Genomic DNA, 24,759 nt, shown 5'->3' on the forward strand with positions numbered 1-24,759 from the left:
TTTTATAGAGATATAATCTGAACTGTATATGTATTTTTAAACTTCTTAGTGTCCACATCATAAAAGGTAATTAAAAACATTTGAAATGAATTTCAATAATATACTTAAATATACTCAAAAATTATCATTAAAAATATAAATAATATTGAAAATATTAATGAGCTATTTTACATTCTTTTTTCTATACTAAGTTTTTGATGTCCAGCATGCATTTCATACCGACAGCACAGCTTAATTCAAACTAGTCTCATTTCAAGAGCTTGATATCTACATGTGGCTACCCTATTAGGCATTGTGGAATTAGACAAACCACCTAGTACATGGGAGACACATTGTTTTCAAATCCTCAGGTGACAGAACAATTTCAAGCAGTCTTAGGAAAAGAGGGTGGATTGGAACCCACTATCTCCAAATTCCATAGCAATAGATGAGCATTATAAACAGTCTCATGATAATTTTAGAGGAAAAGTTGTCAAAATCAGCCAGTCTGTTTGCTTTGTAAGAGAGGACTAAATGGGCTTCCCTGGTGGTGCAGTGGTTGAGAGTCTGCCTGCCGATGCAGGGGACGTGGGTTCGTGCCCCGGTCCGGGAAGATCCCACATGCCGTGAAGCGGCTGGGCCCGTGAGCCATGGCCGCTGAGCCTGCGCGTCCAGAGCCTGTGCTCCACAACGGGAGAGGCCACAACGGTGAGAGGCCCGCGTACAGCAAAAAAAAAAAAAAGAGAGGACTAATTAGCAACTGTACTTGGCATCTTAATGTCCACCAGTGAAGTTCTTTATTTTCTGGATACTGTGAATTGTATTCTTTAGGCCTTTTGTAGAATTTCCAAAGACTAGACTTTTCTTAGGATATTGTACGTTAGAGAAGATTAGGTTATCTTAGGTGTAAACACAAGCTCAAATCATTTTGATTGGATTTACACAATGGCCTAATTTATTTTTAAGGAAATATCTACATGTTCCTGCAGTCCTCAATCCAAGGGACAGTGATTGCTCCATATATCTGTAATTCTTATATTCTGTTTTTTTAAAAAAATAATTATTTATTTATTTGGCTGTGCCAGGTCTTAGTTGAGGCACACAGGACCTTCCTTGTGACATGCGGGCTCTTAGTTGCGGCACGTGGGGTCTAGTTCCCTGACCAGGGGTCGAACCCGGGCCCCATGCATTGGGAGTGTGGAGTCTTAGCCACTGGACCACCGGGGAAGTACCTGTAATTCTTATATTCTTTAAACTTCTTTTTACCTTTTACTAGACAATACTTCATTGCTCCAATGTTATTGTAATTAATCATTCTTTACGTTAACTTTCTCTGTTTATGTTTCTGTGTGGTTTCTCTGTCTTGACTGAATGCTAATGCATAAGTGTTATATCAATGCAAGGGAATGCTCTGTGTCAGTGGACTTTAATGACCTACAGCCACAATAATACATGGATGAAATGTCAAAAGTGAGTGAAAAAATCAAGTCCTAGAAAAATATACTTGGTACAATTTTATTTATAAAATTCTAAAAATACACAACAAATAACAGACTGATGCTTTCTACATGTGCAGTGACAGGAGTAGTTTTGTAAGTGCTGAATTAGACATGACTCTCTGATAATGCCACATAAGTGTATTAAAATTTTACTCTGTTCTTAATTTCAACACTTAGTCCAACTTCAGAATAGCTTTCTATAATTACAGAATAAAAATCATCCATCTTTCTTATTCGATCTATATGGAGAAGAAAAAAGAATGCCAAGGTGGATATATGTATCTGTCTGTATCTATATATGTATATATATGTACATAACTTTATTTTTCAGTTTATCAGTACATCCAACATGATTCTTTCTGAGTGATACATCATACCAATTCAACGTGTTCCCCAAAGAAACTTCTTAGGCTACTTCTCTCAGAGTCCCTGCTGCAGCCTGCACGGTGAAGGCTGCAATAGAAATGTGTCTCTTCACTTCTTCCCAGGCCTTGGAAGGATCCACCTTGCTTTCAATATCAAACAGAGCATCGAAGATCCCTGGGAATGACTCCCCCATATACTTGTTGTGGCTGCTTGGAGCATAGATGACATGTCTGTTGATAAAAATAGTTTGCTATCAGTTGCTCGAATTATATATACAAGGGAAAAAACAGGGACATTCTACAATTCATGGATTGTATAATTCTAATTGCTACTTGTCAACTAAATTTACAAGTTCAATCTCCAAAGACTAGTCTATGAAATATGTGGCAATTAATTATATTTTGACTTTAGACAGATGACTTAAAGTGGCTCAGAGCAACAAAAATGATGACAATGATAGCAACAACAGCTTGTCACCTACTATGGATCACGCTTGGCATTAAATTATTTACCTATCATTTTTCTAATCCTTGAAAGTAAACTCTACAGAGTTGAGATTATAATTTCAAAGAGGAGGAAATTGAGGTCTGGGAGATGAAGTGATCACTCTCAAGGCACACTGCAAGACGTGATGACTTCAAAATACCACTCTATCCTCTGAAATGTAGCACAACTGTGATTATAGGGTTTCATTTGTGACCAGACAACCTATCACTGTGTTTTCCTCCTATTTAAAAAAGAAGTCATGTTATAATACCTAGCGTCAAGCATGAAGAATCATTAAAAACAGTTTTATAACATTCAACATGACCTAGGAACAAGGTGATGTTTTTACTGAAGGAGCTCAGCCAGTGCATGTAACAGCCCTGGAAGAGAAGGACAAGTTCCACAGTAAAGAGGTAAAGAAGGAAAGGAACATGATTATGCCACTAAGGGGGATCCATTCACCCTGTTTGGATGATGCCCTTATGCCCAATTCCAATTCTTTCATAGATAATCCCTAAACAGAAAGATGAGGTCATTTCTGGCTGGTCAATAATCTAATTCTTTCTGAATACTTAGTAAGATCAACCTGGGGACAGTTGTCGTTTATCAGAAATAATTATAATTGTCAAAAATTAGTAAAAAACTAAATGTCAACATTAAGAGATAGAGTAAATAAATATATATATTTATTATGCCTTATGTATATGCATAAATACACATAAATTCAAAATAAAATAAGAGAGGGGCTAAAATTATGTATACCAAAGGACAAACATGATTTTATATCTGATAAGTAGAGTTGGGGAGATTTTTATTTTCTACTTCTGACTTCCTGGGTTTTCGAAATTTCCTGCAATGAACATATACTCTTTTATACATAGAAACAAAAAAGATAATAAAATAAAGATCTGTAGTAATCATATTACATTATATAAATAAATAATATATTTATCATTTACTACATATATTTTGGAATTTTTTATATGCTTGTAAGAAATCAACTATATTTTTCCCACAGGGCAAAAAAATAAGAAAAAAATATATTAAAATAAAGAGTCATATTTTTACCCTTACCTATAGAAAGGCCTGTCTGGTAATCCTAAAGGATCAATAAATGCTCGTTCCAAAAACATCAGTTGATCATTCATAATTCTTAATAATATTGGGCTGGAAAAGGAAAGGAATACAGTGGTAGCTTCATGAAAATATGTGCACTACTCAGCAAACTAAAAATTCAAAACAAAACTAAACACAGCTAATATATTTTAACTTCCTATAACATGCAAATTAAGAACAGTAGCATGCATAGTTACATTTTTTTAAATCCTACAAAATACTACTCTGCTGAGGCTTATAAAAGGACCAAAAATGTTCAATGTGCCCATGGAAAAAATATATAGTAATTTTTATTTATATTGAAATAATTAATTGATAAACCTAGGTATTCAAATACAGGCAAGACTTTTTTCATCTTAAGTCTCATAAAAATCTGTTCATAGAAGTCATTTCAATATTGAAATGGAATAGTCTATTAATGTTTAGTAGGGTACCTGGGGAATTATACATATTTACCAAATGACAGCTAATAATATTTTTATTATTATTTTTAAAGATAAACCTATCATGAACAAAAGGGGTGGTGCTTATTTCACCCTTTCAACAATATTTGAATGCCTGTTATGTATCAGACACTTCTGGCTTTCACAGAGCTCACATTCCAAAGTGTGCAGGACAGCGTTACTATAATAAAAATGACTCAATACAACTGAAAATTTACCAGCAAGCCTGGAGTAGGGCAACAATATTATTAAATTCAACCTATTAAGTCTGTCATAATGAGAAATAACCATTACCATAAGGAATCATAAATTACTTTATATAAAAATTTATCTTAGTTTTGTTATTTTTTAGATTTAATAATAAAACAATGTGCCCATTACTATTCTGAATGTTTATAAAATTTGTTCTTTTTAATCTTCAGAGCAGTCCTCCAAGTTATGCAGGATAATAGATGAGATACAGATGAGAATCTCATCCACAGATGAGATACTCAGATTCAGTAGATAAATGACTTGCCCAGGTTCACAACTAGAAAATTTTAGAGTGAATAAGTAGCTCAGTACTATTCCTTCAACTGCACTGTGTTGACAATAGGAAGACAGACTAATTAAAGACCCCACAGATTGGATTTGAGCTATTTTCAACATTCATTTATTTAGCATCAAGAACTCAGGTTTTGCGATAGTATAAAGGTAAACTGGGCATACACTTTACCTGTGAGCAGTTCACATAAACTAACGAAGGCGGCAACTGAACGAACCATAATTTCAATAAGACGCTACAGGTTTCCGAACCAAATTCATAAAGCATTGCTACAAACATAAAAATTCATGCGGTTACGCACACACCCCATTTGGATGTTCCTTGTACAGAGCAGGGTTCAATCTGAAATATACCTGGGAGGTAAATGCTCACAGCACCAGACGTACATAAACAGGATCTATTTCCACCAGAAGCAGGCTGGCCTCCCTAGGGTTGGAGGAGGTAGGTCTTGAGGTTGAATACTATGTGAGCATAAAAGTACCAGGGAGTCAACACTCTGTATCCTTTGATGGGTTAAGGGATTGATTTAAGAAAAGCAGGATTCAAGAAGTGTCTCTTCCTCACATTTCAAAATTTTGGTTGAGAAATTCAACATCCACTTTAATTTACTTTAGCCAGCATTTACTCATATTATGTACAAAGCATGGCTCCAGGTGTTTCAGGATATGTAAACATAATATAGAGACACAATCTGTACCTTAACTATCATTTAGAGATGGTAAGACAAATACAGAAATACTCAAGGAAGTGAAAGCTCAGTGTCCTGGATTACCATATCATGCCAACAGCAGTTCTCCACAAGGAAGAAACGTCATTTATTTAATGATAGAAAATCAGCTTAATAGACTATATGGTGTTTGGCATTTCTCTAAAATTTATTTATAATTGTTGATTTTTTACTCACATAAAAAATTTGGAAAGAATTGTAAAGTATAAGAAAAAAAATCTTCCTATTCACCCAAGGATAACACGATTATCATACTAATTGGTTTTCTGTAAGATTTTCTCTATATTCGATAAAATATTGTATATGTACAATCTTATGACCTTTTTGTTTGCTTAACATTTTATTACAAATATCTTATTATACTTCCTTTATAACCATCAGTGTTAATCTTTACAAAATGTTTAAATGGGTGGACATCTGATTGTTTAGTAATTTCTGTCCTCATAGGTATTAAGGCTGTTTTGAATTATCTGGTATTATAATTTGTAACTTTCTCTGAGAAGCCATTTTATTCCCTCAAATTTGAGACTCTTTCCTGAAGAAAAAAATTCAAGAAATAGAAATACTACGGCAAAGTGTAAGAACCCTGCCATGGCCCTAGAAACTTTAACAATATGTATTTATGATTTTTAATAGTTTAAAGCAATTCACAATGCTATCAGAAAAACATGAGAGCATCTGCTTCAGTGTACTGACTGTAGCAATGTGTACAAACAAGTTTTAAATTGCTACTCATTTGGTATGAAAATAGTATGACATTATTTTCATTTGTATTTTTGAATTATTAGTAAATTTGAATTTTTTTAATCTGTTTCTGCACAGGTGGTATCTTCTTTTTGAATGATTTCTCTTGTCTAGTGCCAATATTTCCAACTTTGTTCTTTTGATTTTCTTATCAATTTTCAAAAAAAAGTATTTTTATTATATCTATATTACCCTCCTGTCCATATTTTCTGGAAAAGAGTTTTTCCAGTCTTTTATCTTTGATTTGGAGTATCAGTTTCCATATTATTAACCATTTTAATATTCTCAAATCTGATTGCATTGTTATTTCTAAACTTGGAATCTCACTCCCAAGATATTTCAATTTTTACTAAAAATTTCTTCTATCCCTGTTGTTTATTTTTGCATAGAATGTGAAGTGAGATTTTGAATTCACTTTTTCATCAATTCCTGAAAGAGCTTATACAATATTATTGTTGAATACCTTTCTTTCTCATTTGACTTTAATGTATCCTTCATTACAAATACATCCTTATATATCACTGGTCTATTTTTTGTTCTGTCTGCTCTTTGTCTTTCTATGTATTCCTGCATCAGTCTCTAAGGATTTGATATTTGTATTGTCACAATATTTATAATATATAGTAGATATTCACTCTCAAAATTCTACCTTTAAAAAATTGTCCCTAACATTCTCTTTTTCTCCAGTCTTAAAATTTTGTTCATGTTATGTTTTACTTTTGTGATTCTACAAGAATTAATCCCAAATGCTTAACATCTAAAAAAAACTAATGGCTTTACCTTATTTGCTAGTCTGGATATAGAGAATTTTTCCAGGTGGAAGTGGAGATTAGGAACTCTTTGAGTAAAGACATTAAGAAAAGGGAGGAAGAAGGTGTGTTTTAGGAATAGGAGAGCTTGGTTGAAGTATGATTTACAGATGTTGAAAGAACAGGAGATAAAACTGGAAAAAGATGGGGACACACAGTGGAAGACCTTCAATGTTAAGGTGGAAATTTTGTAACTACCACTCAGTTGGTAGTAAAGAAGGTACCAGCATTTCTCAACAGCACATATGCCGTCAGAATGTCAAAAATATCTCTTTGAGAGATATGGCAGCCCTGTATAGCCTGTTAGAATGAAGAGAAAGAAAGCAGAAAAAAAATTCCCAAAGATACTTCAACAACAAAGATGTCAGCTAGTATATCTTTTTCATTATATCTATTACATGCAAAACTCATATCTATATATATACAACGTACTTGTTTTTGTCCAAGGCTTGGAGTCTCTCACTGAAGTTAGAAGCAATTTCTGTAAAATTCTTCACTGCAGAAAATAGTGATTCTGAAATAGAAATGAGGACCTAATGGCATTGTTCTATAGTTTAAGCAAAGGGAACAATATAGAAGGTTGTTTTCTTTTGTATTTAGCAAGGTATTTATATTTTGTATATTGCAAGACAGGCATCAATGAAATGGAAGATACATAAAATATTTGATCATATGGAATAGCAGTAAGTAATAAATGGGCCTAAGGTAGATCATTACATTTTAGAGATTAATAGAAACATACAGACTGTGAATTTTGAAAAATGAAGGGTATCATACCAAATGACACATTGTATGTTTTCATTTCTTGTGGATGTTTCATTGAAATATTGTAGATTTTATCAGCATACTTTCTTAAAACGACAGCATAATCTCGACAGTCAAAAGGGAGCACTATGGAATTGGCTAGTTCGAAGACGATTCCTCCTCGAACCTGGGCCACAGCAAGGTGATACTTAAAAGCTGGATCATAAAACTTTTCCACTAATTCATATGTTTCATAGACACTGTGATACAATGGATAGCTGCTGAATTTGTTTGTTGCCTACAAAAAAACCCAAAAAACAAAATATATCTCTCGTGAGATAACATATAAAATGCATAGTATCATAGATACTGTTAATATTAGTAAGACTGTTTCTGTCAGCAATGAATAAAGGGAAGTATTTAAGTACCTCAATAAGCCACTTACTAAAGGGTTAATATAATATTAAAACCCACCCCAGGTTTTCACCAGTTAAAAAGTATGTGTGGGCTTCTCTGGTGGCGCAGTGGTTGAGAGTCCGCCTGCCGATGCAGGGGACACGGGTTCGTGCCCCGGTCTGGGAAGATCCCACATGCCGCGGAGCGGCTGGGCCCGTGAGCCATGGCCGCTGAGCCTGCGCATCCGGAGCCTGTGCTCTGCAATGGGAGAGGCCACAGCGGTGAAAGGCCCGCGTACCACAAAAAAAAAAAAAAGTATGTGTATTTAACATAAACAATACTATGAAAATTACCTTGGAAAAAACCTAACATTCTAGCCTTTAAGAAAACAGGAGATGTAATAGAAATATTTCTGAAATAAAGACAAGATAATGTTGCATTTGGGTGAAAACAATTTAAGTAGACAGAGAATCATTAGAAGCAAGGAAATAAGCATGATACAATATTATATAGGGCAATGCTGCAAATCATTTAATGACTGAAATTCCATGAATAACTTTCTGACAAGCAGTGTGCTGACAAGTGAAGAGTGAACAGTGAGGGTTTCAGCAGTAGATCTAAAATCTCAGTAAGTGAAGAAGTAATGCTCAGACGAGCATAAAAAAACAAGAACATACACAAAAGGCAAGAGAGAACAACTTTTCAAATTCTGAGTTGCTGATTTATGTCTTTTGCCCATCGTTTAGATGCTTATTCATTTTTTTTTTTTTTTTTACTGATATAACAGAACACTTTATATAGTGGTGTGTTGAGAGTGGGACTCTGGAATTAGCCTGCCAGAGTTTGAATCCAGGCTTCATGGCTTATTACCAAATAACTCTGGGAGGTTATTAACCCAAAAGTTATTAACCTTTCTTTGCTGTAGTCTTCTCATAAGTAAAATGTAGATAATATTAACATCTACGCTCATCACCAACCCCAATGGTAAGAGATTATAAAGATTTTCTGTCTGGGGAGAATAACTAGCCCAAGACAAAAGACCTATAGATTCTCTGCGTTAGTTGGCTCCCCATGAAGCAACAAGAACACACATTCTCAATCCCTCTCTTGTGAGGCCCCCCCTACAACAAACACCACCCCTGCATACAGGGCTTCAATCAGCTTTTTATGGTCTCACTCCCAAATAAGATACATTGCCAAAGAGGGCCAGGCATTTGAAGAAAGTCTTTAACTTGAAAGATACAGACCAAGCACACAAACTAAAATAAAATCAACCCACAGTAAGGAGGTACTACGGGAATGGAGGGAAACAATAAAAAAGAATGAATGAATGGCAGAGTTGAGAAAAATATCCCAGAATGTAGAAAAAGACACAGATAAGAACAGATAAAGACATTGGAAAATAATGCTACAGATGCTAAACAAATTAATAATGGTTTGAGAAAGAGGAAAGAGGGAATAATCAAAGAAAAAAACATTTCCTCCACCTACAATACATAGGTTTCCAGAACTAAGAGTCCACTTTGTTCCCAGCTCAGCGTATTAAAAAATGGCATAATACACATGTACACCAAGGGCAACACAGTCATAAAGAGAAGATACTAAAATCTTCCTTTAAAAAAAACCAGAGGCAGGACTTCCCTGGTGGCGCAGTGGTTAAGAATCTGCCTGCCAATGCAGGGGACACAAGTTCGATCCCTGGTCTGGGAAGATGCCACATGCCACGGATCAACTAAGCCCGTGCACCACAACTATTGAGCCAGTGCTCTAGAGCCCCCGAGCCACAACTACTGAAGCCTGCGCGCCTAGAGCCCGTGCTCCACAATAAAAGAAGCCACGGCAATGAGAAGCCGGCGCACCACAACGAAGAGTAGCCCCCGCTCACCGCAACTAGAGAAAGCCCGCGCACAGCAACAGAGACCCAATGCAGCCAAAAATAATAAATAAATAAATTTATTTAAAAAAACAAACAAACAGAGGCAAGAGATCAAGGAACAAGGGACTTCCCTGGTGGCACAGTGTATAAGACCCTGCACTCCCAATGCAGGGGGACCGGGGTTTGATCCCTCGTCAGGGAACTAGATCCCACGTGCATGCTGCAACTAAGACCTGGTATAACCAAGTAAATAAATAAATTAAATAGAAAAGAAAGAGATCAAGGAACAAACAATATCTCTCAACAGGCAATGAAGCAATGAGTTCAAAATTCTAAGGTTACAGAATTTTCAAGCAAAATTTTGTGCCCAGTCAAATTATTGAAGAATTTTGTGTAGTATAACAGACATGCAAGGTTTAGCTGTCATTCACCCTTTTCAAGAAGTGCCTGAAGGATGTGCTTCCAAAAACGTGGAGAGTAAATAAGAAAAAGGAAGAAAAATCTGGGAAACAGAAAATCCAAAATACGAGTGAAACGAAGATACTCTCAGATTTCTTAGTGAAGGAAAATTTCACAGCCAAGAGCTGTGCCACAGGCAGAAAGAATAACCAGAGAACTCAGAGGAGCAGAAGAGCCTCAACGGGAAAAATGGAGTCTGCCAGTTCACCTGATGTGTTTGAATATACTAAGGGTTTGAGATGAGTTAAGTATGGATACACAGAGGAAAAAAATGTCTTCTAATCAACAAGGGTAGCACAACTATATATTGAAAAAATGCGATGAGGGAAAGTATTTGGGAGCTGACAGAAGAAGTGATATAAGAGAACTGAATGCCTAGCTTTCCTAGTAAGAAGTAAATGGATAAATACCTAAAACTGAAAAAGAAGGAAATAGCAGCAGAAGCATATTATTTACAAACATGCAGATTGGTATCAGAAGAAACCAATTAAAATACTGAAAGAATTTCAATTTGATGAACATAATCAGAGATGGAAGAAGCACGGTGTTTAAGTCGCTTTTTCTGATCCAGAATTATTTGTTTAGCTAAAACATATTCATAACTAACCATGAAGAACTCACTGATAGACTTACCCAATCTTTAGTGTACCGTGCTCTGCCTGAAGCAATTCCAAGTCTTTGGAAGAACACTTCAAAATCATTACCAGATCCTAATTTGCTAATCCTTTTAGGGATAAAATACAGGATTATTTGAGTAACTTCTTCACTGAGTACAGATCAATATTAATTAAACTAATCTCCATTCAATACTATAAATATAATTTTTAGATACACTGTGTTGGATATATTTTAGATATAAGCAGCAAAAAAAACCCAAAAAGTGAGGGGGGAATGTCAATTCTGATCACAAAATATCTACTTCCATAAGACTGTTTTAGGGAGAGGTGACCACTGTTCTTTTGGGTTTCTGGATCCAATTCCAACCTGTTTGTGTCTGTGTTGTCGGGGGGGGGGGCAGTTCCCCACACCAACAACAAGCGATTCTCCAGGCCATCAGCTGGGTATTCTACAATTCAACTCAATTCTGACATTGTCCACCCAGAGATAGGGTCAGGTCCCACACATTAAGGGCTCAGTCCCAAGAGACTGTCCCCCCCAACACACAACCACCACCAGTGCTTCTGACCAACTGGCTGTAGATGGGAGGCTCCCACGAGCCCCTCCTTGGGTTTGCTAGAGCTGCTTGTAGAGCCCAGAGAAACGTATACTTACTAGATCATCAATTTATTATGAAAGGTTATAACTCAAGAACAACCAGATGGAAGAGATGCATAGGGCGAGGTATGGGAAAGGGGTCAGAACTTCCACGCCTTGTCCGGGCTCGCCGGACTCTTCCAGCACCTCCACGTGTTCACCAACCAAGAAGCTCCCCAAACCCAACCCTTTTGGGGTTTTATGAAAGCCTCATTCCATAGTCATGATCAACTAAGTCACTGGACACTGGTGACTGAGTCAACCTCCAGGCTCGCTCCCTTCCTGGGAGGTTGAGGGTCAGACTGAAAGTTCCAACCCTCAAGTCACTTGGTTGGTTCTCCTGGCAGCCAGCCCCCACCTTAAGTGGGGTAATATCACCTCATTAACATAACAAAAGACACCTTTGTCCCTCTCATCACTTAGAAAATTCCAGGGGTTTAGGAGCTCTGTAAGAGATCAGGAGGACCAACTATGCATCATTATGAATCATTATGAACCATTATTATGAATCACAATATCACAATTGTATGTTGCTTTTTTAGAAAAAGATTATTGAAGTTGGAAAATATTTTCCTTCACTAACTTTTTTTATTACCTATATTTGTTGTACATGATAAAGTTAAAAGAATCAGAAAATTTTCAGATAACTCAGATTTAATTCCCATCCTTAAATATTTAAATTTTTCATACTGTTATCTTTAATCTCAAACTACTGAGATATTTATTCCTCTTCCTGTGCTTGTGAAGATACAGCTAAACCTGAAATGATACCTATATTCTTCTTAGAACATTATGTAGTTAACAAAACACTTGTTAACTGTATAATGTTCAGAAAAAAGAATATTTATACAGTGATGAGAGGACAGACTTAGGTGCCATGTGTATATATTACCTATTCAAAAGCGAACCATATTTTGATGGCCTACAGATTTAATTTCAAAACACACAGCAATATTTTGTAAGCAGATAGGGTAGGGGGTCGCTGGAGAAAGAGAACTAGGCATGGCTTTCTTGACATAAGACAACTCATTTTTGGCCGAAGCCATTTTGTGGTAAAGACCTGACCACAATGCTTATCCTTGAACAGGTCTCAGTAATTAATGATCTTAAGGCAGCAAGAGAATTTAGGAATAAATGACTTATCAGGCAAGAGAAGTAACAATAGCAAAGATAATAAATCAGTTGTAAAGACTCCCAGTTCTGTTACAATGGTAAAGATTAGCCTGAAGAACATTTTTGAGCTGTTTTGCAGAATTTGGATCCCCTTGAGCACTCAACCTCCAGATCAGCTGAAACCTAAGGAATGATGATGTTGACCCTTTCTGAACTCAATCAACTAAAGTTTGGACTCTGTCAAACTTTGCCCCAATTCTATACTGAATTCTCCTCTGCTCAAACCCCCTCATGAGAATGTATGTACACTTAGCTTAAAACTTCCCCCATGATGCTGTGCAGGGAGACACTGCTGTGGGAAAGATCTCCGGTCCTCTCCTTACTTGCTGCAAGTAATACATCCTTCCTTCTCCTGATCTCTGGGTTGGTTGTGCCATTTGGCTGACACCCACCAGGAGGCAGACCCAGTTTTTGGGTAACAATTTTATTTGTAAACCTAAGCATCACTTTTTCTTTAACAGATATTAGAGAATTTTAAATTAAATTTTTATTATTTGTTGAAAGAAACTACCCTTTTATTTTCAACACAATTCCATACTGAATTTAGTAAAGAGTTTTCTTTGTTTACCTGGGCAAGCCACTGAATTCGGGTGAAGGGCTTTTTTCATTCCAGCTCTCAAAAAGGGATTTGCCTTCAAAACCTTCATCAGGACTTTGGAGCTACACAAGTTAAAAGGAAAAAAAAAAAAAAAAGAAAGAGAGAGAATACTTATAAATCAGATGTTTTAAAACCTAAATATCTATTAACCAGGGAATGAGTAGCCAAATTATATTCAGGAAAATAAGGAATGCAATTCATACATTAGCAGTCATTAAGAATTACAACAATGAGTTTCTGACAATATGGGAAAATGCTCATGTTATTATATATAATGCACCTATTATAAAAAAAAATACATGGAATGTATAGAAAAGAAAGCTATACCAAATTATTACCAAGCCATTGTATTCAGACGAATGGTCACACTGTAAGATTTTTTTTTTTTTTGGTCTATTTTTTCCAAATTAAGGGAGGCTACTCTCAAAAACACATTCATCCTCCTTTTATAAAAAAAAATGAAAAGAAGCAAGCTGGTTAAGGGAAGGTTTGTTTTTTTTGTTTTTTGTTTTTTGTTTAAATATTGCTTTGTGCCAACAAGTTTGTCAAAGTCATTAAATAATACATAACAAAACAAATGCACTAATATCTTATTTAATTAGTTGAGTATTTATTGTAATTGTGTTAAGCACAGGGCTTTCAATACATTTTCAGATTTTACAGATGAGAATTCTAAGGGAGTACAATATGCCCTACTATTGAATGCTAAACTCAGAGCATTAAATGTTATGCCAAAACGTTTAGCACACTAAACTGTAACTAATACTCACTAAACTGTAACTGAATAATATATGGTATAAAAAGTTTTTATTTTTTATTTAATAAAAGTCCTATGCTCTATTTTTTAAGAGTTTCAACTCAAAAGATTTTATAGACTACCCATTCTGTGGAAGACTTTTTGTAGATATCAGCCATACAAAGTTTAATAATACAAATTACACACCATCTACTAGTGGGAACTATAAATAAAAATGTGGAATTCATGTGCTAGGTGCTATAATAGATGGATGTGCAAAGGTCTATGGGAACACAGATAAATTTATATAAACTTGGGGAGAGAGAAGTTATGTCAGCATCTTAAGTCATAAAGTATCAATACATAAAGCAACAAAATAATTTTACTCAAGCTTACAAATTTACTCAAAACTTTGATACAAGGGACAGCACCACTCCATTTATTTTAAGTAATATGAATTTGAAATAATGTATTTAGAAATATATTACTAAAGTCACAGTTTATCACTAAAATTTGAAATACCGTGAATCACCTTCCCCAAACAAAAATAGAATTTTAAAAATCCACAACTGTCAAGCATCATATAATTGCAAACTTGACCTAGAAAGTAGTGTTTTTGCATTTGTCACAGGGTGCCACCAATCCACCTGGTAAACAAATTTAACTGCCAAGCTTCCTTAGCATTGACCTCAAATTACATAAATGGTGGAAATTCTCTGAGACACAATGTTTCAGATATTTAATTTTGTATACACTTCATGGGAATTGTAAAACTGCAGGCACCTGACAGAGATCGTAAGTAACAATATGAATAGATTAGTGCCAAATTAAACTTTTCTATTCCTACTGGAGATGTTAATAAATTAAATTCCATGCTTGGGAAACCAAATCTTAACAATATGTTTAGGATCTATTTAAAATCCCTATCTGAGGGAAATAATTGTCTTTCCTGGTAATTACATTTCAATTGGTAATTCTGTTAAGTAAGCAAGTCTTTTTATCCTTTCCAGTTCAAATCAGGTAATTAGCAGTAACAGCAAAAATCTGCCATGCAAAACATTCCTTATGCCTACATTTAGGAACGGTGGCCTTATGGGGCAGGAGAATTAAAATGAAGAGTTGCCTATCGGTCCTATAGATATTCAGGCACCACCTCTCCGCCAGATTCAGTATGTTGTGCTGCTGTCAGAATTACGATGACTTTAGCTCAGTGGACTGAAGCCCACAGCAGGAAATCAGGAATTGGGTACATGGTCTTACCCAGTCTCTGTCCCAAGAGTCAGCACCTGGTTTTTTACACATTCTCTTTCTCAATCGATTAGAAATATCACCTCTTCCAGAGTCCTAAGTTAATCGGTATCATTATATTAAAGAGTAAAAACCAGTTTTAAAATTGAGGAGTTAAACCGCAGGACCAAGTCCTGGTTCAGCTACTTGAACAAGTTGTGTGACTCTAGTGGCTAATGCTTTTTGGGCTCAGTTTTCTCAGTTTCAAATGGAGGTGGTAGACGCAATGCTCTCCATAGACTGCCTCAGATTGGTATGGGAGAAATGGGCAAAAGTTATAAAACAACACAGATGTTTAACATAATAATGCCACCTCAAGAAAACATCATTTGTAGAACTTAAAGTTCCACGTAATTATTTTTACCTCCTTTGTTAGGTTGTATACCAAGCTGTACATAAGTGGGGTACAATCAACTCTCAGAGTGTAGTTTCCTGAAAGACAAGAAGATAGTTTGTTTTCTATTTCATTTCTTTATTTTATTCTTCCATTCAAAGACCATTCCTAACTCCTTAGCCAGAATGATCCCTTTATAACCTAAGTCTGGGGAATTCCCTGGTGGTCCAGTGGTTAGGACTATGTGCTTCCATGCACAGGGCATGGGTTTGATCCCTGGTCAGGGAACTAAGATTCCACAACACATGTGGCCAAAAATAAATGAATAAATAAAACCTAAGTCTGATCAAAACTCTCCAACTCATCACTCAATAAAATTCATCCTCACCATGACCCTTGGTGCCACACATGAAACAACCTCAGTTCACCTCTCCACATCTTCACCTACTCCACCCAAGCAAATGTTCTATACAAGAGAGATAATAAAAGTACTCACCTCACAGGAATATTGTGTTAAATAAATGTTTATATTTAAATATTGGCTGGTACTTTGTGTGAGCTAAATTCTGCATATGAATGTCAACATGATGGAAATACCTCAAACTGAGGACAGTAGTTCCTTTGAAGAGAGGGTTATTTGAGAATGGTTTCAGTAGAAATTGTTTTCTTTGTAAATTTTGCATTTTAACATTAGAAAGTTAATAGATGACTTATTTTAGTACTTGAAAAATGAACAGTTAATACAATTTTAAATATAAAACAAAGTGAGACCAGCTGTATTCCAATCACAGAGTAATGAGTGTGTTATTTGCTCCTGATCCTGAAAATGCTGGGGAGACAATGCAGCATTTTAAACCAGGGAATGATGTAAGCAGCAAAATCAAAGATTAGAAATATGCATTAAAATCAAGTCTTAAAAAAAAAACAAACTAGCAATAGAGAGAACATTATTCTACTTTTGAAGAATGTATGTTTGGCATACTTATTCTGTGTGGCAAAGGTGTTTCATCTTCATATGTGTGTTTAAATAAGGGTAATAAAGGAATTCTCTGGTGGTCCAGTGGTTAGGACTCTGTGTTCTCACTGGGGGGGGCCCGGGGTTCAGTCCCTGGTCGGGGAACTAAGATCCCACAAGCTGTGTGGCACAGCCAGTAAATAAATAAATAAAGTTAATAATAATCCAAGCTAACATTTTTGAACATTTACCCTGTGCAAGGCACAAGTCTGGGAGTTTTGCAAATATTAACTTCTTTTGCCCTTACAAGAGCCTTTGAGATATGTGCTCTTAGTAACTCTGTTGAGAGGTGAGAAAGTAACAACCTGAGGTCACATAACTATAATAGAAAGTAGCAGTGCCGGGCATAAGGCCAAGCCCTGAGCCACTAACTAAGGAAAGTTAGAGGAAGGAAGAAAAGATAGCTGAAACGCACGAACTAACTTAGGGGACAGTGCAGCTCAGATACGTGGACAAAAAAGAAAATGTAAATGCCAATGTGCCTCCATCAATATGCAATGCTCCAACTATTTTTGACATGGCAGATTTACTAATAAACTAAAGAAAATATTCTATAAGTCCACCCTTCATTCATTTATTCATTCATTTGTTGCACCCATGCAAACACCATTTATTTAATAAGACATTAAGAATCCAGGAATGAAGAAGCATGATCCTGCCTGTTCCTGGCAGAAAAATATAGTCTAGAAAGGGAGAGGGTTTGTAAAACAAATAATTACTTAATAACAGCAGTGATGAGTGCTACAAAGATGGCTTCCCAGAAAAAAATAACACTCCTGGGGAGACTGTAAGAATAAGAATTAAACAGATGGTGTGTCGAACAGCAATCTCAGTACAGAGAACAGCAGTTGCAACAGCTGAGAAGTTGCATGTGGTCAAGGGACAGAAAGATTCGTGCGGGGCTACAGTATAGTGAGTGAAAATGGACTGTTTCAGTTTCTTGAAAATCGACTTGAGATTGTCCCTTAGTTTGAATCTCTGTTTATCAAAGCAAATCCATTCTAAAAGGCCTGTCTTCGATGCCTATCTCATTTCTCAGGCCTTTCCTGACGTTGCTATCATTCTCTCTTCTGAACTCCAAGATCAGTCCGATAATATCCTTCTGAGAGTACCTGCATATAGAATCCTAGACTGATTTATTTTATCATCTATACTGAGTCTTAAATTCTTGAGTACTAGACTGTTCTTTACTAACCCCTAATTCCTTTGAAATCCTGGAAAGTACACTGCATAGAGAAGTGCTTAGTAAATATTTGCTGAATTGAAGGAAAAAATATTTAAGAAGAAAAAATTCTTGGTGAAAGATGAAATCTGGGAAATCAGCATTTGTTTTCAAAATGTGTATGCATGATATTATGATGACAGTAGTTAAATCATACCTTTTTGCTACCCCATTCTAAAATCATAGAAATCTTTAGTTCCATAACTGACTTATTCATTTAACAGATATTCACTGAATTCCTACCATAGATAAGGTAATCTGCCAGATGAAACAAAGAAATCATAGAGTGTTGTTTCGAGAGCCCAAATCAGCACCCTAGAGCTCACAGCTGCCATGAGCATGACAAACCAGCAGCAAATTCCCTCACCCCTTGTTAATGGATTTGCATTCCTAGTTAGTGCATAACTTACGAACTAAACAGCTGTTACTACCAAGACCATATATTTTCCTATGAAACCAATAATATTCACCTTCTATAGAAGAATCAGCATTAATATAGGCCACACCACGCACTTGAAGAAGTCTGGAATTCTCCTATAATAGTAAATAAATAAATAAACAAACAAATATCGATAACCCCTTTCTAAAAAAACGCACATCTACATTTACTCTATGGAGGTTTCTGAATTAAGTTGGCCCAAGTTCACCCCAAATTTGACATGTAAGATTTTCAAGCATATGTTTGAAAGAATTTCAATAAAGGTCATTGGTAAGAAATAACAAGCAAAACGATTTTAAGACTAAAATTTGAGATGAGACTATCCACATTCATAATACAGTGAGTGGAAAAGGAGTTTATTTCTTTGTTTCTATTGGGTAGTTGGTGTGCGCAGGCTTTCTCTAGTTGCAGCAGGCTGCTCTTCGTTGCGGCAGGGCAGGCTTCAGTAACTGTGGCACGTGGGCGTAGTAGTTGTGGCGCATGGGCTTCGTCGCTCCACGTCATGTGGGATCTTCCTGGACCAGGGATCAGAACCCGTGTTCCTTCCACTGGCAGATGAATTCTTAACCACTGTGCCACCAGGGAAGCCCAGAGGTTGATTTCTTAACCACACTATGGTTTAATCCGTCAAATTAAGTTCTCCTGTGTTATGACACCACCTACTCGTCAAAACTTTAAAACATTTTTCTCAGCTTTAAAACACTGACAAAGTATAGCAGGATTTTGTTGATATAAGTGGATTATGAATCTCCAAAACAAGCAATTTTCTAAGTGTCCTGACTGTAAGAAATAAAGTGAAAAAACATACAGCTCTAGGTGATGAAAATAGGATGAAAGAGGCAAATCACACCCTCAGAATATTTAGGCTCTTCTTGATGCCAGCATAAATCTTTGCCTACAGGAGCACTACTTTTTTTTCTACCCCAGAGAAAATTGAAGTTTACAGGGCTTCTCATAGCTCTTAGATAATAGGAGCCAAGTAAATATTTATAGCATGACTAGAAGTTAATGGAATGTTAATTTTGCATATGTTTACAAGTAACACTTCTATTACACAAAGCCAACAATGCATGCAGGTAAAATTACTTTCCAAGGAGCCTAGTAAATATTCTGTGGTGGGGCATTCCACTTCACTTTTAGCGTGATTTAGAGTAGGTCATTACGATATGAGGAAGACAGTACAAGCTCAAGGAATATTTAAATGTAATTAGCTCTAGGAGTTAATTTGAAAAAGTTAAAACATTATATCTTATTATGATGTCCAGTTTCTAGTGAATTTACTTAGCTACTATCACACTCCCAGACAACGAAGATCAAATTATTTCCACAACTGACATTAAGTGGCTTTAAAAGTTCAAACAGAAAAAAAAAAAAAAAAAGTTCAAAAAGGGCTTCCCTGGTGGCGCAGTGGTTGAGAGTCCGCCTGCCGATGCAGGGGACACGGGTTCGTGCCCCGGTCCGGGAAGATCCCACATGCCGCGGAGCGGCTGGGCCCGTGAGCCATGGCCGCTGAGCCTGCGCATCCGGAGCCTGTGCTCCGCAACGGGAGAGGCCACAACAGTGAGAGGCCCGCGTACCGCAAAAAAAAAAAAAAAAAAGTTCAAACAAACCTTAGTTCTCAAGTGATGAAAAAAATTTTATCGTTGATTTTTGAACAAGAATATGTTGCTTCAGACTTTCTGGAAAAAAGTTTGAATATTTTCTGGCTGGATTGACCAGTTATTCTTACATTCTTATGAATTAAATACTAACTGCTTTATTATTATGAAAATGTATGTTATATCGAATTATCAACTAACCTCTGCCCACTCAGTGGAACCAAGAAGACCAAATTCTTCTGCATCCCAGCTTGCAAACAAAATTGTTCTTCTAGGCCTCCATCCTGAAATATATGTGCATACTTATAAAAGCTGGGAAAATGCATAATATTGCCAAGACATCACCACGCTCAGCAGAGTAACAACAGCAAAAATTCATTGGTTGTTTAGGAAGGGTGAATTATGGTGACAATCTTTACTTAATTTCCTTTTGAAAGATTTTAAAGCTAATCTGTCAATACAAAAGAGCACATCTGTATTGAAAAAGCGGGAAATGCAGACATGGTAAAAATCCTGTGAGATCATAAAATATTCTGATAGGTTTATAATGATTGCCTATGCTAGGAAGCCATCTGTGGTCTGCAGCTGCCTAGAGTGAAAGAAGAAAGTGCTGGATGTGGTCTGTGCTCTGAGACAATAGAACTGAGAGAAAATCCTTTACAACTCTTCCACGCTGTGTTGGCATCACACAAACAATTGTTCAATGTCAGCTGGTTGTGTGATTTCACTCCATTCTCTGCCAGAATTAGTCAACAGAAGCTCCATTCTCAACACTATGTCTGCTGCTGCTGAGAAGTACACCATTCATTAGGACGGTCATGTGGCTTGGAGTCATAAATACTGATCTTGAAGTTAAAGAAAGATCTTATTTCAAGCCCTGGTTCTTTCACTTACTAGCAGTATGACCAAGGGAATGTTATTCAAACTTGTTAGGCCTCTTGTTTCTTCACCTGTATACCAGGAAGAGCAGAGTAAAGATAACTCTCCTTGATTGTTAGGAGGATTAAATGGAATAATATTTATAAATATAGCACTGAACAAGTGCTCCAGGCATGCAAGTTGTTATTGTTTGAGTACATATTTCATTTGTGCTGAAGGATATATATCCCTCTAGCTGTTGAGTCCAGAGCTTCATTTTTGTTAAGTATATTAATAGCATTATTCAAATCTCCTATTAATTATTATTCCCCATCATTGCAGTCTTTTGGCATACTTCGTAATTGTCATAGTGATGTTTTGTATTTACCGAGGGAATCTTCTGGCAAAATCATGAAACTTTTTGTAATACTATGAAACACAACCTAATTCACAAACTATGTAAATTCAGGTCTCCGTAGTCTTATTTTCTTAAAAAATAAGATAGCTGTGTGGAAAAAAGAATAGAGCACCTTTACATTTGATTTCAAAGAGTGACATCACTGTTTAGTGGACTGGGAGACAGAAATCTGAATTTTAACCCTAGTTCTCTGATTCTGCCACACACCAGCTACAAAACGTTGGGTCAATTACTTGATTCTGGAAACCTCAGTTAACTTAGTTGTAAAATGAAAAGAGAAATAACTAAACATATCCCTCCTCCTATGAGTTCAAAATAGATAACACGTGATAACACTGTTTCTCTGAGAACGTAGGTACCAGGCAAAGGTAACATATTTTTACCACATTCATTGTTGCTAAAAAATATATATATGGATCACATTTACAGCCCGTAGACACCTTGTTTGCAGGGTCAGTAAACAAAGTAGACCTTCTGTTCTCAGTATGTAATGTTTACTTTAAAAGCTAACCATTTGAACTCAATTTTAGTTTTTTTTCATATGAAGATTCTAAAATGACTGAAGTAAATGTGCTAGTAGTATAATCTTCAATTCTGAGAGAAATCAAAGCTGGGGGTGTGAGAATACAGATATCAAACTTTTGACAGCACCCTATTCAGCAGGAAGACCAGTATTTTTTTGAATTAGCTTTTCATCCCCTCAGTCAGTTGGTGTACTTGACCTGAGGCCTAAGGCTGGAAGATCCCAAGAAGCTCACATTTCTCAGACCAGGACGCTTTGGCTTATGACCTAAATCTGGTGTCTACTCTCCAGTAAAGAAACCCATCTCCATCTTCTTTGTTGCCAGAGAAACCACTAATAGTATAATTCCTTTATTTCAGATTATAATTTAATATATAAATATAGATAATATGAACTTTATTATATAAATAAATGAATTATTAAAAATGAACATATAAAAATGAATAAACAATATCATTAACAACATAAGTAATATAGCAGCTAGTTATTGAAAGCTACTCTCTGCTATTAAGCACTACTAAGTACTCTATGCTACTAAGATGATATAATTTGCATGCAACCTCTCTGTTGTGTTTCACACAAACCTGTGAGGTGGTATTTTTATACTCACTTTACCGAGGACCAAACTGAGATTCAGAAAAAATGGTCTTTTTACTTTTTGCTTACATTACCTTCTTTTTTCAGCTTTCCAAAACTCCTGACAATTTCCTGAACAACAGCTGCTCCACTCTGAGGGTCAATGCCACCAAATACCCAAGAGTCACGGTGACCTCCAAGAATGACGTATCTGTCTAGAAAGCATCATTGCAAAATCACTTGCCATTCCAGGTCAAGAACAGAGGAAATTGCAAATGACTCAATAGCATCTAAACACAGAGCACTCAGGACTCAAGTTAAGATAGCAAAGGTTCCTGAAGACTTTTGTAAATGTATCACTTTGCTCTGAATTTGATGTATGAAGAAAATATGAATGTGATAAGCAAATGTATACTTCAATTAATTACAGTAATTATAAGTATATAAGTAATGATAAGTGAGTATAAAAGTATCCTTATCCACTTCTTTATATAATTCTGTTACTTCTCTCTTACCTATTTACACTATGCTTCCAGTATTTTCAGAGTAAGAGAACACAGTGGCCAAATAATGATTTCCCCACTTCCTAATCCTTCTACTTAGTTTTTAATGTACGGCTCAAAGATTCTACCTCTCTATGACCTGTTTCTATTTTCTGCAGGGAGAGGGAATTGCACCCCTATCCAGCTTTCTGGGCAGTCTTTTCATATTGATAAAGCATTTACCATGGGGCTTCCCTGGTGGCACAGTGGTTAAGAATCTGCCTGCCAATGCAGGGGACACAGGTCCAAGCCCTGGTCCAGGAAGACTCCACATGCCACAGGGCAACTAAGCCCATGTGCCACAACTACTGAGCCTGTGCTCTAGAGCCCATGAGCCACAACTGCTGAGCCCAAGTGCCTAGAGCCTGTGCTCCACAACAAGAGAAGCCACTGCAATGAGAAGCCCGCACACCACAACAAAGGGTAGCCCCCGCTCGCCTCAACTAGAGAAAAGCCTGTGTGCAAAAAAAAGTAAAAGTATTTTTTTAAAAAAGCATTTACCACACTTAAATGTAGGGGTCTTCTTGTCTCTGGTCTGTGTCTTTTTAAAAAATCCCTCCATCCCCAAAGCCTAGCACAGAGCTGGCACAAAATATGTACTCGGTGAGATTCAACAAATAGCCAGTGGTATATTGTTTAGTGCTCATTGGAAGCACATCAATATTCTTTATCCCTGAAAGAAGGTCCTGGCTGCTTGTACAAGAGATATTCAGTTTAATTCTGTCTGTTTGGGTAGGAAATATAACCACATAGTTCCTAAGGAATCAAACATAATAAAGTAAGATTATTATCAAATGTATCATTGAGCAAGTTATCTGAAATCATATGGAAATCACGTGTCTATATATTCCACCCATTTCAGTGTAAAAAAAAAACCATGTAAAGGATTCATTAACTTCCGGTTATCTTAATTTTCTAAGAGTGTTACTTATCGTTGTAATGAAGATATTTCTCCAGGTAAAATATGCGGCAAGGAAATCCAGAAAGCTCAGATTAAACAACTGTAAACCATCTCTCCTTGATCTTCCTCTCTTGGTCCTTTAATTGAAGCATGCATAGTCTATCAACAACCTCGGTCATCTGACCAATCTAGTTCCAACATTTACTTTCTTCACAACATGCATCACAATGTAAAATTACCTCCTATTGATCTATTTTGTGTTTATGTGAGTTCCATTAAGACAAAGAGTTGCTTTGCTTTGTTCACCTTACATTCCCCAGAGCTCAGAGCAGTACCTGGCACCGAAAAATTGCCCGATCGATATTTGCTGAACAAATGATCAATTTACCTGGCTCCACTGCCCCTCTGAGAGTTCCAATCACATTGTAAATTCTTTTCACTTTATTGTTGGAATGGATGTGCATCTTGACTCTTCTAATGCAAAAATAAAGGACACAGACTAAAAATACTGTTTAACAGCTTGCCACCCACAATTTTTAAATCTGACATTGTTTTGAATATTTCTAAAGGCACACAGGCAATAATTGCATGGATCAATTGTCCAATTGTAAGGATATATGTGTATTCCCCTTTTCAACCTGTTGTTATGTCTCCTGCTGGTAGTAGATTTTACTTTTCAGTCATCCTCTGTAATTGTTTTTTGAAAAAGCTTTCCTCCCCCTAAAGAGAGTTATTATAAAAAGAGTCTCTTAACTTGGTAGAGAAGTTTCCAGTAAATCCAGGTCCAACATTGTAGGGCACGTGGAGGTTTCCTTTCCAGCTGTGATCTGGTGGTGCTGGTGCACCCATTTTTCTGTTGAACACAAAAAATATTATTAGCTGAAGGAAACCTTTGAAGTTATAAGTTAAAATGTCCTTGAACTTGTTTTCTTGAGTGCCTGCTCATAATAGCTTCTATGAGTCATGGTAGTACAAAGTGCTTTGCATAGGGATATGCCATTTAACTCAATATACCTCTTATGAGGTGGTTCTGCTATTACTCCCCACTTCAAAGATAAGGAGGGTGAGGCTTAGAGAGATTAGGTAACATGCCCAAA

General features: G+C 36.3%; 1 protein-coding gene across 1 annotated transcript; it reads right to left on the bottom strand.

The window, feature by feature from the left end:
* Window positions 1-1,478: 1,478 nt before the first annotated feature.
* FOLH1 (folate hydrolase 1) lies at window positions 1,479-24,511 on the bottom strand. Its single transcript, XM_024742191.1, has 12 exons — window positions 24,417-24,511; window positions 24,051-24,136; window positions 22,315-22,434; window positions 20,046-20,128; window positions 18,278-18,341; window positions 15,601-15,668; window positions 13,184-13,275; window positions 10,822-10,912; window positions 7,491-7,755; window positions 7,146-7,227; window positions 3,405-3,497; window positions 1,479-2,074 (listed from the first exon to the last, which is right to left on the bottom strand). The coding sequence occupies exons 1-12, from the start codon at window positions 24,509-24,511 to the stop codon at window positions 1,885-1,887; spliced, it is 1,329 nt and encodes a 442-aa protein (XP_024597959.1). The 3' UTR covers window positions 1,479-1,884.
* Between the last annotated feature and the right edge of the window lie 248 nt (window positions 24,512-24,759).

Source organism: Neophocaena asiaeorientalis, unplaced genomic scaffold (genome assembly GCF_003031525.2).
Source record: "Neophocaena asiaeorientalis asiaeorientalis breed wild unplaced genomic scaffold, Neophocaena_asiaeorientalis_V1.1 scaffold566, whole genome shotgun sequence".
Classification (NCBI taxonomy): Eukaryota; Metazoa; Chordata; class Mammalia; order Artiodactyla; family Phocoenidae; genus Neophocaena; species Neophocaena asiaeorientalis.

Excerpts from the sequence above, each read along its gene's own strand:
- FOLH1 (XM_024742191.1), bottom strand. The coding sequence starts at position 24,511 with ATGGGTGCACCAGCACCACCAGATCACAGCTGGAAAGGAAACCTCCAC. Across the intron at positions 15,669-18,277 it reads TGCTGATTCTTCTATAGAAG|GAAACTACACTCTGAGAGTT; the intron begins GTGAATATTATT and ends CTTGTCTTTCAG. Across the intron at positions 3,498-7,145 it reads CAAGCCTTGGACAAAAACAA|CCCAATATTATTAAGAATTA; the intron begins GTACGTTGTATA and ends TTCCTTTTCCAG.